Source organism: Littorina saxatilis, linkage group LG2, assembly GCF_037325665.1.
Source record: "Littorina saxatilis isolate snail1 linkage group LG2, US_GU_Lsax_2.0, whole genome shotgun sequence".
Classification (NCBI taxonomy): Eukaryota; Metazoa; Mollusca; class Gastropoda; order Littorinimorpha; family Littorinidae; genus Littorina; species Littorina saxatilis.
In genome coordinates, this window is record NC_090246.1 from 96882996 (window position 1) to 96898489 (window position 15494).

Consider the following 15494-nt stretch of genomic DNA (forward strand, 5'->3'; position numbering starts at 1 on the left):
TCCTTGAATGAAAGTCGGGGAAACTTTGGTATTTTTTCAAGCAATGATCTTCCCGAGACTTGAATGAAAGCCCTAGGGGCCCTTGCACCTGGGCGTGACCAGTTCCTAAATTCTGACAGTTTGCAGAGGCCTGCCTGTTACAATGCAGTTATCAAAAGCCTTTTCCCTCAGTGATGACAATCGACTAGGCATTAAGCAGACCTGGGAACCCATATGCCGTACTTTGTACGCTCGATTGTCTAAAATACGATCAGTGCGGTTGGTGAAAAAAACCTTTTTCTTTGGATGATTAAAATAACTTTATGACTCAATGATGAAAGCTTTTGTCATTACACATTGAAAGAAGCATTTGTTTTAAATGTATGGGGAAACTTAATTAACTGTGCAACAGACTCTGCAAAGCATGTTTAAATTATCGATGTTGAAATGTTTGGAGTACACCTATTTTTCAGAAAATACACTAAGTTTGTTTGAGATTACTCCAAGTGCAAAACAGGGGTTCCCAGGTCTGATCAGGAAAGAACAGTGGAACCCCCCTTTTAAGACTCCCTCCCTTTTTAAGACCTTGTTTTTTCAGACTTTCTGTTCATAACCTGTGTACAATTACCCCCATTTTAAGACTCCCTCCTTTTTAAGACAGGATTTTCTCCGATTTTCTGTTCATAACCTCTGTACAATTACCCCCATTTTAAGACTCCCTCCTTTTTAAGACCTTGTTTTCTCAGACTTTCTGTTCATAACCTCTGTACAATTACCCCCATTTTAAGACTCCCTCCTTTTTAAGACAGGATTTTTTGTTCATAACCTCTGTACAATCACCCCCATTTTAAGACTCCCTCCTTTTTAAGACCTTGTTTTCTCAGATTTGTTGTTCATAACCTCTGTACAATCATCCCCCATTTTCAGACTCCCTCCTTTTTAAGACCTTGTTTTCTCAGACTTTCTGTTCATAACCTCTGTAAAATCTCAGATTTGTGGTCTTAAAAGGGGGTTCCACTGTACATGGCTGCAATTGAGAGTCTGTATGTTCATCTCACCAGATAGTCCAGGTTGAATAACTGCTGGAGTGTGGACCACTGCTGGAGTGGACATCTCTTTAAGGCCCCCCCCCCAAAAAAAGGTGTGGTTACGGTAACATAGCCAAAAAAAAATAGGGTAGGAAGGTAGGCAATCACTTTTTTTTTTAAACTTTTTTTTCTAATGTGTACAAATTCAACCTACTTGATAGGGAAATAAGTGTGCGACTCGGTCGCTTTCGCTTTCATTGCGTTTTCTGCACTCGTTTTTTTGGGGGGGGGACAAATGTAATAAAAAGTTATAGGGTCGGCCACTAAAAATAGGGTAGGTCGGGTTACCGTAACCACACCTTTTTTTTTTTTAGGCCTAATGCATCTTGCAAAACTGTTATTGTTATAATAAAATAAGAAGCAAGGTATGTTATAGGAACGTTTAATTGTGACAAAAACCGTTAATGTCACTGATCTTCGACACATCGGTCTTTTCAGTGGACAGAGAAACACTTAAATTACACAAAATGAACTTATCTGGCAAATTGTCCTGAATCTCGTTCAGAAGAAACAAGAGACGGAGACCAATATTTAAAAATTAAAAATGAGAACTTCCAAACGAGCTTCTGGACAATATGCCAGACTAGTTAATTTTCTGTATTATAAGTGTTCGTCTGTCTGTCCACTTAAAAATGGGTCGAAAATCAATGACTGCAACTTTCTGTTTTGTCACAATGAAACATTCCCATAACGTACTTAGCTTGTTATTTGTATTCTGAATTTTCGAACGTTGGCAGACTATTTGTTTTTGTTATGTAAATGTAAGGTGTCCGTGTTATCCTGATCCACGATTCCAATGATTACTCTAGTGAAGACGGCAAACTTTCTTCCATTGTTACCATGCAAAACAGAGAATGGTACGAAAGGAATGATTAAAGTTTCCATTTAGCTGGTTTTTCATAGGTGTACGTTTATGAAAGTATTTTGTAATACGGAGGAGTGCAACATCTTGATTCTTCTACCAGATATTTGTGTGATTTTAATAATTATATACTGCGTGCAAGCACACACACATACACAGCGATGTTTAAATGCACAACACTGACAGAAAGACTTGAGAGCTTCTACACCTAGCTTGTTCACCCTAACCTTTGAAGATATCGCAAGCTGTTCACAAGACACGTTAAGCTTGAAAGTAAACAAAACTTGTCAGGACTATTTACTAAAACTGCTGTTTCAACCCAAACTGTGGGTTTGTTGACAAGGTTTTTCTATGCAGAGTTCACCATAACTATTCCAAATTGAAACAGAAGACAACTTCAAGAGTTTCCTTATCAGATTTTTACCCATTTCATTGCATCTGTTCTGTTGTGCATCTAAACCCCACTAGTGCCAACTTTCAGACATACTCAAGACACCTACAACTTTTTTTTTGTAAAGAAACAAGTGATTTAATTTAAACACAAAAAATTTTACACTTTGGATACATGCATGATTAACACGTATGACAAATGACTTTCTCTTCATGGAAAAGGTAATTTGAAAGAACACAGAAGTTTATATAATTGTTTGGAAAAAAACACCTATACAAGGCCAGTATAACATAGTGGTGCGAGAACTACAGAGGAGAATTTACAAAAGCGAGTGCCGAGTTAAAACGACAACCTTTTCGCTAGTGTTTGCTGCGTGGCAAGTCCTGACACCAGCAGAGCGAATTAGACAAACAAGGAGGCCCTGACACTGGCCAGAGGGAGCAAGGTATGACACTTTACCATTCATATCAGTCCAGTCGATAGATCACTGCCCTCACACCAGTAAGCGCAGAAAATGGTTATTCGTTAAACGATTTAAGCTGACCGATAGAATCTTTGCAATCATCACAGTTGTTTTATTTATCATTCTCACTTTTCCCTGTGGGATACATTAAGTGCTTCTAGCTACTGGAACTACGTATTTGACATGCACAGTAACAAAAATATAATCTTGCAATCAACTCTGGCTCTTAATGATGCCAGTCTACCACTTCACCATAAAAGTTACACGAGAGAAGCAGTAGGGGAAAAGAAAAAAATCCTTGAACACGGGAGGGACAACTTGAAGAGCGGGTCAAGTTGGAACACAACAATCACAGCCGCATGCAGTAAGTTTGGGGAATGTTTGCCGTTTCACAGCCATTTGGAAGGGTACTTTTTTCAAATCATCGTCAGGCTCTCTATTCTTAGGGTAACACAACATGTCTTTCTGATCCGGTCTCTGAAGAGAAGCGAAAGACTATTTTTCAGCCCTGTGATGGAGTGATAAAATGCACATCTCGTTCATAGTGCTGAACAATGCAATGGGAACCATGGCAGCCAGCAAAATATACTTGCAGTTTCAAGACTGAGAGAGGGAAGGAACACACCCAAAAAGTCAACCACACGCTTACGCACAATATATAAAAAAGAGACACCAATATGACGGAAACCTTACATGTGCAACATCCCATTAATAACAAGAAAACGTTACAGATCACATATCAAAGTTGGCATAAAAAAAATAGGAATAAAAATTTGCATGTTCAAAAGAAAATTACATACAGTAATAATAATCCAAAAAAAGGAAAAGATAACCACTGGAAGAAAAAAACATTGGTATCCAGTAATAAAAATCTGGTATCCACATACAGTTACTGCAGCATGTTTACAACAGACCGAACACTCAAACGTGAATGATAAGACAGTCCAAGAAAAAGTTCAAATTGAAAAAAGAAGCCAAAGTCATTACATTTTTCAGGGAGAAAGGAAGCCGGGCATTTGCAACTGGACAGGGTACAGATTTTGTGTGTACAATGTACATTTAAAATAGAATTTGAACTGTAAAAACAAGACTACACATTCTCAAGTATTGTGCAAAATGTTAAAGATTTTTAAAGTGCTTTCTTTCTTTCTTTCTTTATTTGGTGTTTAACGTCGTTTTCAACCACGAAGGTTATATCGCGACAGGGAAAGGGGGGAGATGGGATAGAGCCACTTGTTAATTGTTTCTTGTTCACAAAAGCACTAATCAAAATATTGCTCCAGGGGCTTGCAACGTAGTACAATATATGACCTTACTGGGAGAATGCAAGTTTCCAGTACAAAGGACTTAACATTTCTTACATACTGCTTGACTAAAATCTTTACAAACATTGACTATATTCTATACAAGAAACACTTAACAAGGGTAAAAGGAGAAACAGAATCCGTTAGTCGCCTCTTTCGACATGCTGGGGAGCATCGGGTAAATTCTTCCCCCTAACCCGCGGGGGGATTTTAAAGTGCTCCAAGATATTTTTGTTTACAAATGTGCAACACATGAAGCATAAATAGATTCTCTCACAAATGGGCATCATACACAGAACATTAGATATATTTGGCTCTTTCGTCACCGCTCAACGTTTAGACAACAATCACACCACAGTAGGGGATGAGGAGCAGCAAAAATTTAACACGAAGTACATATGATATAGCATAAAAGAGAAATCTGTGAAGACCAGATCACCGACGCATCTAAATCAAAGTAACAGCAAATTCACTCATTTTAACACGTGTCAGTCATTCGTTCCTACTCTCACACATCCTGGGAAATCACACAAATATTGGTAACTGCTTTAACAAAATGTTAAATGCAACAGCCAACAGGAGCAAATTAAAACAGGGATGAAATCTTCACAGAAACACTCCTTTAGCTCTCCTAGAAAAGCTGAACCAACAGCTAATAAAACGATGACAGTTTTGAGGGCAGAGATGTGAACAACAAGGAACTGATTCAGACCGATGCCAGGATGGTACTGGAGCACTCCAGCGTAGAGACGATGACAGTTTTGAGGGCAGAGATGTGAACAACAAGGAACTGATTTAGACCGATGCCAGGATGGTACTGGAGCACTCCAGCGTAGAGACGATGACAGTTTGGAGGGCAGAGATGTGAACAACAAGGAACTGATTCAGACCGATGCCAGGATGGTACTGGAGCACTCCAGCGTAGAGACGATGACAGCCAGTAGAGAAAAGTATTCTTCCTTCGAACACCATCCAACCTAAAGTACGTCAGCAATAGTATTACAGTACCTCCTCTCCCATTTCAACAGACCGAAACTCGTCGACAGACAAATGCCCATGCGGCATGGGGCCTCAAACCCTTGATCACAGCCTGCAGTCCTGCCCCACCTTTGACGCCAGACGTGGCCCAGTGCAGTGGAGGCCAATGAGAAGCTGCGGGCAACAGCAGGGACACTGGCGGAGTGCGGACTTCGCCCTAAAGACCTAATTGACCTTTTAGCGTGGCCAGGAATGCAGAAGAAGAAGTATTACAGTACAGAAATATAGTACTCCCTTCAAAAAATCACCTTCGTCAGAAATCGACACACGATGAACACTTGGGACAGAACGTTGTATACAGCTACGTTTTCATCCCTGAATCGGTGATCGGAGCCAAGAAAACAGTACTCCACCATAACTGTGCAAGAAGAAAGAAGAGATTCAAGAGGCGTCAGAATGAAGAAATGCCATCTACCATCACTAAAAGAATTCTCATCTGACACAATGAGGGTGACTTGAGTAAAGCTTGCGCCCAGAACAGATTGTACCAGTCATGTTCTTTCTTTATTTGGTGTTTAACGTCGTTTTCAACCACAAAGGTTATATCGTGACGGGGAAAGGGGGGAGATGGGATAGAGCCACTTGTCAATTGTTTCTTGTTCACAAAAGCACTAATCAAAAATTTGCTCCAGGGGCTTGCAACGTAGTACAATATATTACCTTACTTGGAGAATGCAAGTTTCCAGTACAAAGGACTTAACATTTCTTACATACTGCTTGACTAAAATCTTTACAAAAATTGACTATATTCTAAACAAGAAACACTTAACAAGAGTAAAAGGAGAAACAGAATCCGTTAGTCGCCTCTTACGACATGCTGGGGAGCATCGGGTAAATTCTTCCCTCTAACCCGCGGGGGGTTAACAGTCATGTGGTTTAAAAGGTTTCTTCTAATAATAATATATTGCACACCATTCACTGACTCCCTTATTCACAAATAAAGTAAGTAGCTAGGACTTAACTCATTCATAAGCAGGCCTACTACCATTGGGGGGGGGGCTGAACGGACAACTAAAAAGTTTTAGCAAATGGTGTAGGAACCAGCAAGGTCAACAAGATGCTCTACACACGGGTACAACGTTCTCTTGCCTGACACAAGGAGTGCAGAGACAGCGAATATACAAATAACTTTGTTCATTACAAATATTTAAAGTGGCCTTTTACATATAAATATCACTTCAAAGGGGGAGAAGGCAAAAATGGAAACTAACACAGTTAAGTGCGATTTCAAATCAAAACTTTGCTCTCAAAAAGACAATGAGAATATTTTCATGTGAATGAATGTTAACAGCAACAGAGAATCACAGTCACAGATAAAGACTCCATAATGACCATGATGACACCTACACATACATTTACACCGAGTGCTACAAGAAAAAAATTGCAATAACAGTCAGCAGGGGGTAACAATCAATGAAGAACAGAAACTGTCTACCCACTATCTTCTAAAAACAAAAAATAGCCAACAAGCTTCACGCGCACTCATCAAATTCAATCAATGAAAACAACAGCGGTGTTTCACACAAACCAATAATATTCAGCACATTTCGGCAACTATTATGTGTGGAGGAAAAAAAGAGAGAAGAAAGAGAATATGAAAACTTGAGGAATCATCTAAGCAAGTCTGACAAGCATTATCATTAGAAGCCTGTGTACATATCTCAGGTGGGTGTTACAAGAGGTACCGTCTCCAACTGGAACCGTCAACAGAAAGCGGCAAGTGATGTACACTTGGCATAGTTACATGAGCACAGGAATGTAGTCAGGTAGGTGGAGGCGGGTGGGGAAGGTGGGAGGGGTAGATGTAGGTATTAACCATTTCATGATATAAAACGAATCTTTGTAATACATTTACAGGTACAAACAAGACAGAAAGGGGGAAAGAAAGGGAACGCTGCTAATTGAGCTTTGCAGGGCAGAGAAACACGATGCTGATGAAAAAGCAGTTACTCCTCACTCAAAGGAAGGCGTTGCACTTCTAGAGAACCACGCTACTTGCATCATTATTGTCTCACATTTATAACAGCACTGTAAAAACCTTTCTCAGAGAAAAAGATGACAAAATGGTTGACTCTTCAATGCATTCAATATTAAACAATCCAAATCGATACCTCTCCTGCTAATAACTCAGGTGTTTCTGACCTTCTCCTCAACACAAAAATAAATCAGAAAACACTTCTGACAACACCAGGCACCACAAAGATGCAAAAGGAAGAGACAATAATTCTTAGACCAAGAGTGGGAAAACACACAAGTCACTAGAATACAAGAGTGATACATTCTACAGAATCAACTGTGACAAAACTACAAAACCCAACACTACAAATGTTTCTACTTTACATACCAGGGATAATGTCTATCTTTCTTCTTACAATCACAGTTTTTGTCCGTATTAAGCAAATCGAATTTGCTTATACATGTAATATGCTCTTGTATTTTTCAGCTGGGCTTTTACACAGTAGCTATATAGAGAACACTCCGAGTTCCGTGATGACAATAAACAAAAAGAAATACATGAGATGTTTTGTTCACACGCCTAAGTGTCAACTGTTGTGATGATGATGATGATGACAACATTGCCAAACAGTGTGGGTAATAATAACTGTTAATGACTGAAATTCAGCTCATATCCTTCTTTTCCATACAATTTCTATGACATAGAAAAGGTCTGCAGGTTAGGAATGTTCAACAGCTCCACCTGCTATTATATATCTGAACATTCAACATTCAAACCACCGGTGTTGCAACAGCCAATTTTGTCGATACTCAGTGATGGTAACTTAAGCTGGTAAACAAAAAAAAAGTCTTTAAAGTATTACTCCTATGTGTTTTTTTACCATAACTTGCAGATTGCCCTGCTACAGCCAAAGTGCTTGAAACTGCATTTGTGAAAATACCTGACCTATGAATAAAAGGGAGAGAAGCACCTGACAATGGTGTACTTTCTTGTTGCAATCTTGCTGTGACATCAACATGATTCAGATAATGCAACTGTACATGCATACCCATGCATTCTGTAACTCCCATCACATTTGTATGAAATCCTCCTTACAATTAAGGCTGGATACGTTGGTTTGAATGTAGCTACTCTGATGTCATCGTAAAAACCAAGTCAGTCTTTTCAATTCTTCACAACCAATAACCAATTATTTTGAATCAACAAAGAAACAGTGCCTTCGTTAGTCCTACTACCTTACTTGGAACATAAGTCTTCACAGATTTTGCACGACTAAGAACTTACATCACTTGCAAGTCACCTACTAGAACACCATGTACCTAACTAATATGTTTCTTTTTGTTAATTGAATTTTTCTGACTGAGCTATATCCAAATTCTTTAATAAACTATTTACCACTCTGGATAAAAGAAATTTGCATCTAACATCTGCTAGAAAAAGACAGAAAACACAAAATCAACTATTTTTGTCTATATCAGAAAAATCATACATACATGTGTCTGCAGGCTACCAGACAGACTGAAGTGATACAAACAATGCTTTTATCACAAATGGCACAGATTTCATCTCATAACTAAGGTTTGCCTTCCAAGTTCAAAAGGAAATCTTTCTTTCTTTATTTGGTGTTTAACGTCGTTTTCAACCACGAAGGTTATATCGCGACGATCAAAAGGAAATGTACACACTTTTTTCCCCCTCATTCTAAAAACAAGTTAGTTGACAGTTTTGTTGTGGTTATAAGAAACAGAAACAAAACACCTTTCTCATACATCTGATGACTAGAGAACTACTCATAACTAACAAACATAGATTCGTGCGAAGGACAAAAGCCCCAATCGAATCCAATTGGGGATGCCAATACAAAGCACAGTTTACAGGGTTCTTTTTAAAACACTTACTTTTAGGTCCACAACAGTTAAAAACAGACACCTTTATTTTAAACCATGACACAGTATTCAACCAAAAAAAAAGACAAAAAAAGACACTGATACATTTCAAGAACCAAATCCATCAAAGTGGAAACTAGGTGAATGAGATCAAATGATAGGAAACAGAAAAGATAACATACAAAAAGACGTGGAGTAAGGGGAGCATAAAAAAAGGGAAAGAAGAGAAAGGCAGAAAAATGAGAAGGCCCAGAAAAGAAAAGAACAAAGAAACACATTCCTTGATGTCAGGAACTTGCACCTGTCCAGGAGGTGCCATGTGTTTCAGGGAGCCAGCTTCCTGCGACAGGAAGCCAGCTTCCTGCGAGAGAGCAACCAGTCAGATCCAAGCACACGGATGCGCGAGTCTAGCATTGAGTGGGTGGTGGAGGTTGTGTGAGGGCAATGAAGGGGGGGAGGGAGTTTGGAGGAGAGACGGCCAAGTTAACGACGTGGTAAAACAATGTCTAGCACAAAGGTTGTAGCAGTTAGGACTTTTGATGCTCTTTGTTGTTCGTATTGTTCACAGAGTCTTTTCGAGGTGGCATGCGTTCGTTCAACTTGTCCAGGCATTTGGCTTCCGCAAAGCCGCTGATCTTGTGGGATGGGTTGAACCCACTCAGCGCTGGAAAAAAGGACAAAATCAGTTACACACTGCCATATACATAAGACATTTCATCTCATTAGTTACATTAACTATTTATTATCAAATCTATATTATAACCATACTGACTCCTGCGTCCGCCCCGTGATCGGGAGGTCATGGGTTCGAACCCCGGCCGAGTCATACCTAAGACTTTAAAATTGGCAATCTAGTGGCTGCTCCGCCTGGCGTCTGGCATTATGGGGTTAGTGCTAGGACTGGTTGGTCCGGTGTCAGAATAATGTGACTGGGTGAGACATGAAGCCTGTGCTGCGACTTCTGTCTTGTGTGTGGCGCACGTTATATGTCAAAGCAGCACCGCCCTGATATGGCCCTTCGTGGTCGGCTGGGCGTTAAGCAAACAAACAAAATACTGACTCCTCCATTATAAGATGTTTCGTGGCTTGTAGGCAGACCAGCTTTTATGTTGGTCGGAGGGGGACCATATCATCTTTCCTATCATCTTTATCATCCAAAACCTAAGGCCAAGGTGAATAAAGATGTAACAAAAGGCAATATGCTCCCAGAGGACTAACAACAAAATGCTTGTCTGACAACAAGCCACCAAACATGGTTTTTGTCATCATTTTAATAGTGCAAAAGTATGCACAATCACCCACAGGGAGCCTGCTTTATAGAATACAATTCGGGCCACAAGGCGCGCCAGAAGTTTAATCGATCACGTCATACTTGTAAATGTGACATCAAACGTAAAGTTTACGTCGCTTTTCTTCCAGTTTAAAATTGCACAGAGCTGCCATCATATTTGCGAGGTCAGTCACTTTTTAGCATGTATCTTTTCTTTTTAGTGTTTAAGCCTTTTCGGTGTGCAGTGTGCGATTGCACAGCTTAGTTGCAAAATGACCATGAGTCGTTGCGGTAATTTCCAACATTGATTTGGTTTTCGAGAGTGAATGTTTCCAGTCATTGTCCTCGGAAGTACGAATCCAAAGCCGCGATGGTTCCACAAATCAAACAAACAGCCTGATTGGGTTTTACTTTAACAATCCATGTCTCACCTGAAGCTGAAACCCATTGGCAACTTGAATTTGTCGCATATGAACAGTGTTTTTTTTGTTACCCAGCATGTTATGAATGAAAAGTCGTGAAAATGATAATATTTCTTATTTTTCCTCCTACTATTAGTTGCCAGCTCAAGTGCCCGACACACACAAGCACATGAGCACTGTTACTCTCACAGGACACGTACCACTGGTCAGGGTGTCCTTTCCTCCAGACAGCGCCCCCAGAGGAAGAAGTCCATTTGGAGTCAGGCCCTTCAGCTGCAGTACGCTCTCACTCTCCTCTCTGTAAGAAAAATGACCATGAAAACAAACAAATGCCGAAAGTCAACTTCCATATTTTAGCCTGACTGTGGAAAACATGCATTTGAATCAGAAAACAAGAAGGGTTGAGGGGGGAGGGGTGTGGGGAGGTAAGTACGGCTAAAAAAACCTAAACTGACCGTTAAATACAATGGACCCTTTTTTTGTTTATTTGTTGCTTAACGTCCAGCCGACTACGCAGAGCCATATCAGGACGAGGAAGGGGGGGATGAAGGGGGCCACTTGTCAAGCGATTCCTGTTTACAAATGCACTAACCCATTACTTGTGTCCCAGCAGGCTTTAGTAAAACTAAATTAATACCTACTGGAAGATTACCAGTTTCCAGTATGTTAAAATAGGCTTAACCTATCTACTGCTGGACTTACATCAGAACACTAACAGATTAAACTATACATGAATCGCGAGACAAGCGGCAAGAGAAGAGATTTTTGGAAAAAATACAGGTGAATGAGCAAGAAGGCAGAAAAAAGAAAAGAATTCATGAAGAAAAAGAGAGCATGACAGGAAAGAGAAACCAAAAATCTACCTAACAGCAAACTAGAAAGCTCCTGCGGTTCCAAAAACAGGAGGGGCCTTTAATTTCATAACCGCAGTGCCCCACTGCGGGAAATGGACCCTTTTACAACTTCCAAACATCTAAGACAATCAGGTCTTAAAAAGGAGTGTCTTAAAATGGGGGTAAACTTACAGAGGATATGAACAAAAAATCTGAAAACCTAAAACTAAAAGGAAGTCTCAAATTGGGGGTTCAACTGTATCAGAATTTCTTTTCATATTCTGAGGTCTTTTCAGAATAAATAAGGTTTGTATGATCTCTCTCTCTCTCTCAAACAAAACACAGCTAAAAAAAAAAAAGTTCAACGCCAACTTACCGCAGCACTGTGAATACTCTGGCCATCTTGCCAATAGCTCTGATTTTGTTCCTGATGACCTCCTTCCGAGCAGCTACTAGTGACAAAGCAAACGTGCAAGCAAAATAAATATTTGATCACATACACATTCAGTAAGGCCCGACTAGGCTTTGTGCCCAAATTTGATATATTCCAAGTATTGACCCCTTCCTTTTTTTTTTGGTTGTGGATAAATGTTTGACATAACACTCCCTTTACCAGATCCTAGCACACTTCTTTTGCAATCCTGTTGGAACCATTTGAAATACTATATTGTACTGCCAATGAACAAGAGTATCTGCTCTCTTCTTTGTCAGAATGAAACAAAAGTGTATCTTCAACGATACAGTCAGGTAACTTGGACTGTCCCCAGGAAATGGCAATACAACTATGACAACAGCTACAATCAACCAGGTTCTGTTGAGATTTGTGAATATTTTATTGGTGAGAACTCATTAAAAAATCAACCAACTGAGACACAATATTGTTGGTTTGGAACCTAAACCAGATTTTTTCAATGTCAGTATGAATAGCTTCAAGCACATTCCATCCATTCAAGCAGCATTCATGAGCTATGTTGCAGCTGCATATGCAGTTGTCAAATCACCCATACAGCTTTAATGACACTTATTTAATATGGAATAAATAAGCTGATGCTTTTATTTTATCATGCTAAAAATAATGGTGTGTTGACTCAAGTCTCGTATGTGACATACACTTTATGTGCAAACAGTATATTTATCTTCTTGTGAGATCATAAATTCTCCCATCCTGCCTTGTTGTAAACTCTTAATCCCAGATGTTAAATCTGAACATGCTACAGGAAACAAAAGACGAAAAGCCAGACACTTAGTAAAACTCAAACAATACTGCCACATGTGTAATTATAATGAGCTCAACTCCTGATATGCACTGCTACTGAAAAGATTATTCAGTACACATCAATCTGAAAGTAAGACCTGCAGACATGTCTTCTCGCACAAACTCTTAAAAGAATGAAACGGTTAAACAAAATCGATGGACAATAAGGAATAACCAAAAGCCAGATATTCCAAGGCTTGTCAAAACTTCACAATACCGCCAACAGGAACTTGAGTTCTGAACTTACCTTCCTGCGCCTTCGACTTTGCTGTCAAGTGTTTATACATAGCTATGTAAAACGCATGCATACCAACCAAACAGGGGACTTGCTTTAAAAGCAACTGAGCCTCAATTGGCGGAACTGTGTACTCTTTGCAGGTACACTTGTCAGACCCCACTATACCAAGTTCAAGTTCTTCCCTGACTCAAAAGAATACTTTCAGTAAAATGAAAGCATCAGCAACCAACATCTCTTTAGGGGACAATTACAAACTTGAAAACAAATTTTGATAGTGAATTCCATCAACTCCTAACCTAATACTTGGCAATAAAACATGATTTTTGGAATGTTACTTTAATTAAGGGCATTCAAAGCAAAACCTTTGATGTTACATGTACCGATCCAAGTTCTAACTAATGCCAAACTTACAAAACATATCCCAGTAGTCCCCCTTAACCACCCACACACACACACAAGTTCGCAATCTGCCGGAACCTTCAGTTTGAAGCATAAACAAAAATATACATGTTATGTATGCTTGCAAAATCCTGTTAAACGCCGCTTGTTTATAAGGAGGTATTTGCATAGTCAGTCATATGGGCATCTCAAATACAATGAGTTCAAACGTACATTTTCAATTAAAAAAAAATATAGAATGGCGACACCACAAACAGGTTACTGTTAGTGTTAGTTGGTTTTTTTGTGTCACAAAAGCTGTTCCCTGAAAATGTCAAAGATCAGAGAAATTGATAAATATCTGCGAAGAACGTTCAGGGATGGAAAGCAAAAGCCAATCAGAAACACGGCATCCATCTGACACATCAAGGCGGGATAGCTTCTGTGTGAAAAGGATAACACCTCTGCAAAACTCCAAGCAGCACATCATCTCAAAAGTTCTGCAATTCCAGGAAGGGTTATCAATTCTGCAAGTGATGTGCCATTCATGTCTTCTTTTTAATTTTAGTTACAAATGTCAACATTCAGAAGGGGTTTAGGAACCAAGATTTCACTCCAGATCATATTCAGACCTGTTTACCCTAAACCCGAGGCAAGGGTACTTTCCCAAGTTGAGTGTATTTTTCGAAAAGTTGGTGTACTTTGCCAGCAAAGCCATGTGGGCTAGGGAAAATGTACGCGTGGGTGCAAACGTGTTTGTGTAAGAATAGCATGTCTTGTGTACACCTTCAGAATTTAACTCCTTCCAATACAACAAGGATAAAACAATTTTATTTACCTGTCAGTTTATAGCATTATAACCAGTGTCTTCCAAACAGATTGATAATGAAAAGATGAAGTTCGTGAAATAACATCTGCGGTTGACAGTGGCAAGTTCATTTTTACAATCATCTCAGCCGGAAAACATTGCTTCAACACGGACTACAGCCTTTTCTTCTGGCAGGATTTGCTTTGCGGGAATGAACTTCATAATTCCTTGGCAGCTTTCAGCGGATTTCTTTGCAGCAACCTTGTCCGGGTGAGTTTTGGAACTGCAGTGTCGTTCGATGTCATATTTCCCAGCATGGACAACGGAGAAATCTGATTTACAATACTTGCAGTGTGCATGACTTTTTCCCATAGTAGACTCCACAATTCCTGGCTCTTTCTTATATTTCTCCAAGAAAATCTGCTGCTTCTGCTGTTTAGATTTGGTACAGTCATCCGAAACTGGCACATTTTTCCGCTTCATTTTGCCACGATTGTCCAGACGATCGCACGTGCCAACAACTGAACAAGGTTTCCACAGCTGAAGACTCGCTGTCATGGTTATCTCCCTTCGACCGAAACCTGTATCAGTTGTACCATCCCGTAATCAGCACACCAACACTGGAAAACGTATTCTAGACTTTTTCTTAGACGTATTTTGTGCGTGTGTCGCGTATTTGCGCACCGATAATAATTTGGCGTACAAAATACGCCCAAATCGTACTGGTAAACAGGTCTGCATATTGCCTTGGCAAACAAATTAAATGAGCACATATTACAAACTTTGGGGGAGGAAAAATCAAGTAAAACTATTGTTTTCATTCTTGTCAACAGAATACCCATCTATTGTAAAACGTGCATTAACAGCCAGGAACTCAAGTCATTAGAATTTCTTGTATACTCCTATACTTAATAACTGCTCAAATTCTTAAATCCTAATTACCTGAATATGGCCGGCATGCAGTCATATATGCAAGGCAAAAAATAGTTAATATTGTAATATTACACACGCAAGTTTGCCTGCCTATGAGTCTCCTTTTTTCCTCTAGATGTAAAACATGGAAAATTAATTAATCTGGCAACACACTGTCCTTGCAAATAAGAGAGAAGTCATTAATTAGTACACAACAGAGCTTCAACAGTGCCCATTTCCTGTTATTCAAGGAATTAATGGACGGTGTAAGTTCACACACAGGCCCCCTACACTACTACCGATGGTACCCTGCCTTTTTCTGCTAAAAAAAACCCTTGTTCATTCATACTTTACATTAAAGTATTCTACTTTGAAGTACATATCAAAGTGAAGATCAGAAATGATTTAAA

The 15494-nt window shown here is 39.5% G+C and overlaps 1 protein-coding gene across 2 annotated transcripts in view; it reads right to left on the reverse strand.

The window, feature by feature from the left end:
* Window positions 1-3461: 3461 nt before the first annotated feature.
* Window positions 3462-15494, reverse strand: part of LOC138960257 (protein phosphatase 3 catalytic subunit alpha-like) — a 31441-nt gene continuing 19408 nt past the window's right edge. The window contains exons 11-13 of one of the 2 annotated variants that reach the window (XM_070332069.1): window positions 11870-11945; window positions 10861-10958; window positions 3462-9632 (exon numbers count right to left, since the gene is read on the reverse strand). In XM_070332069.1, the coding sequence (XP_070188170.1) occupies window positions 9496-9632; window positions 10861-10958; window positions 11870-11945 (311 nt within the window). In that variant the 3' untranslated portion in view covers window positions 3462-9495. The remainder of the gene's footprint in view (window positions 9633-10860; window positions 10959-11869; window positions 11946-15494) is intronic. The other variant, XM_070332070.1, reaches the window with a different exon arrangement.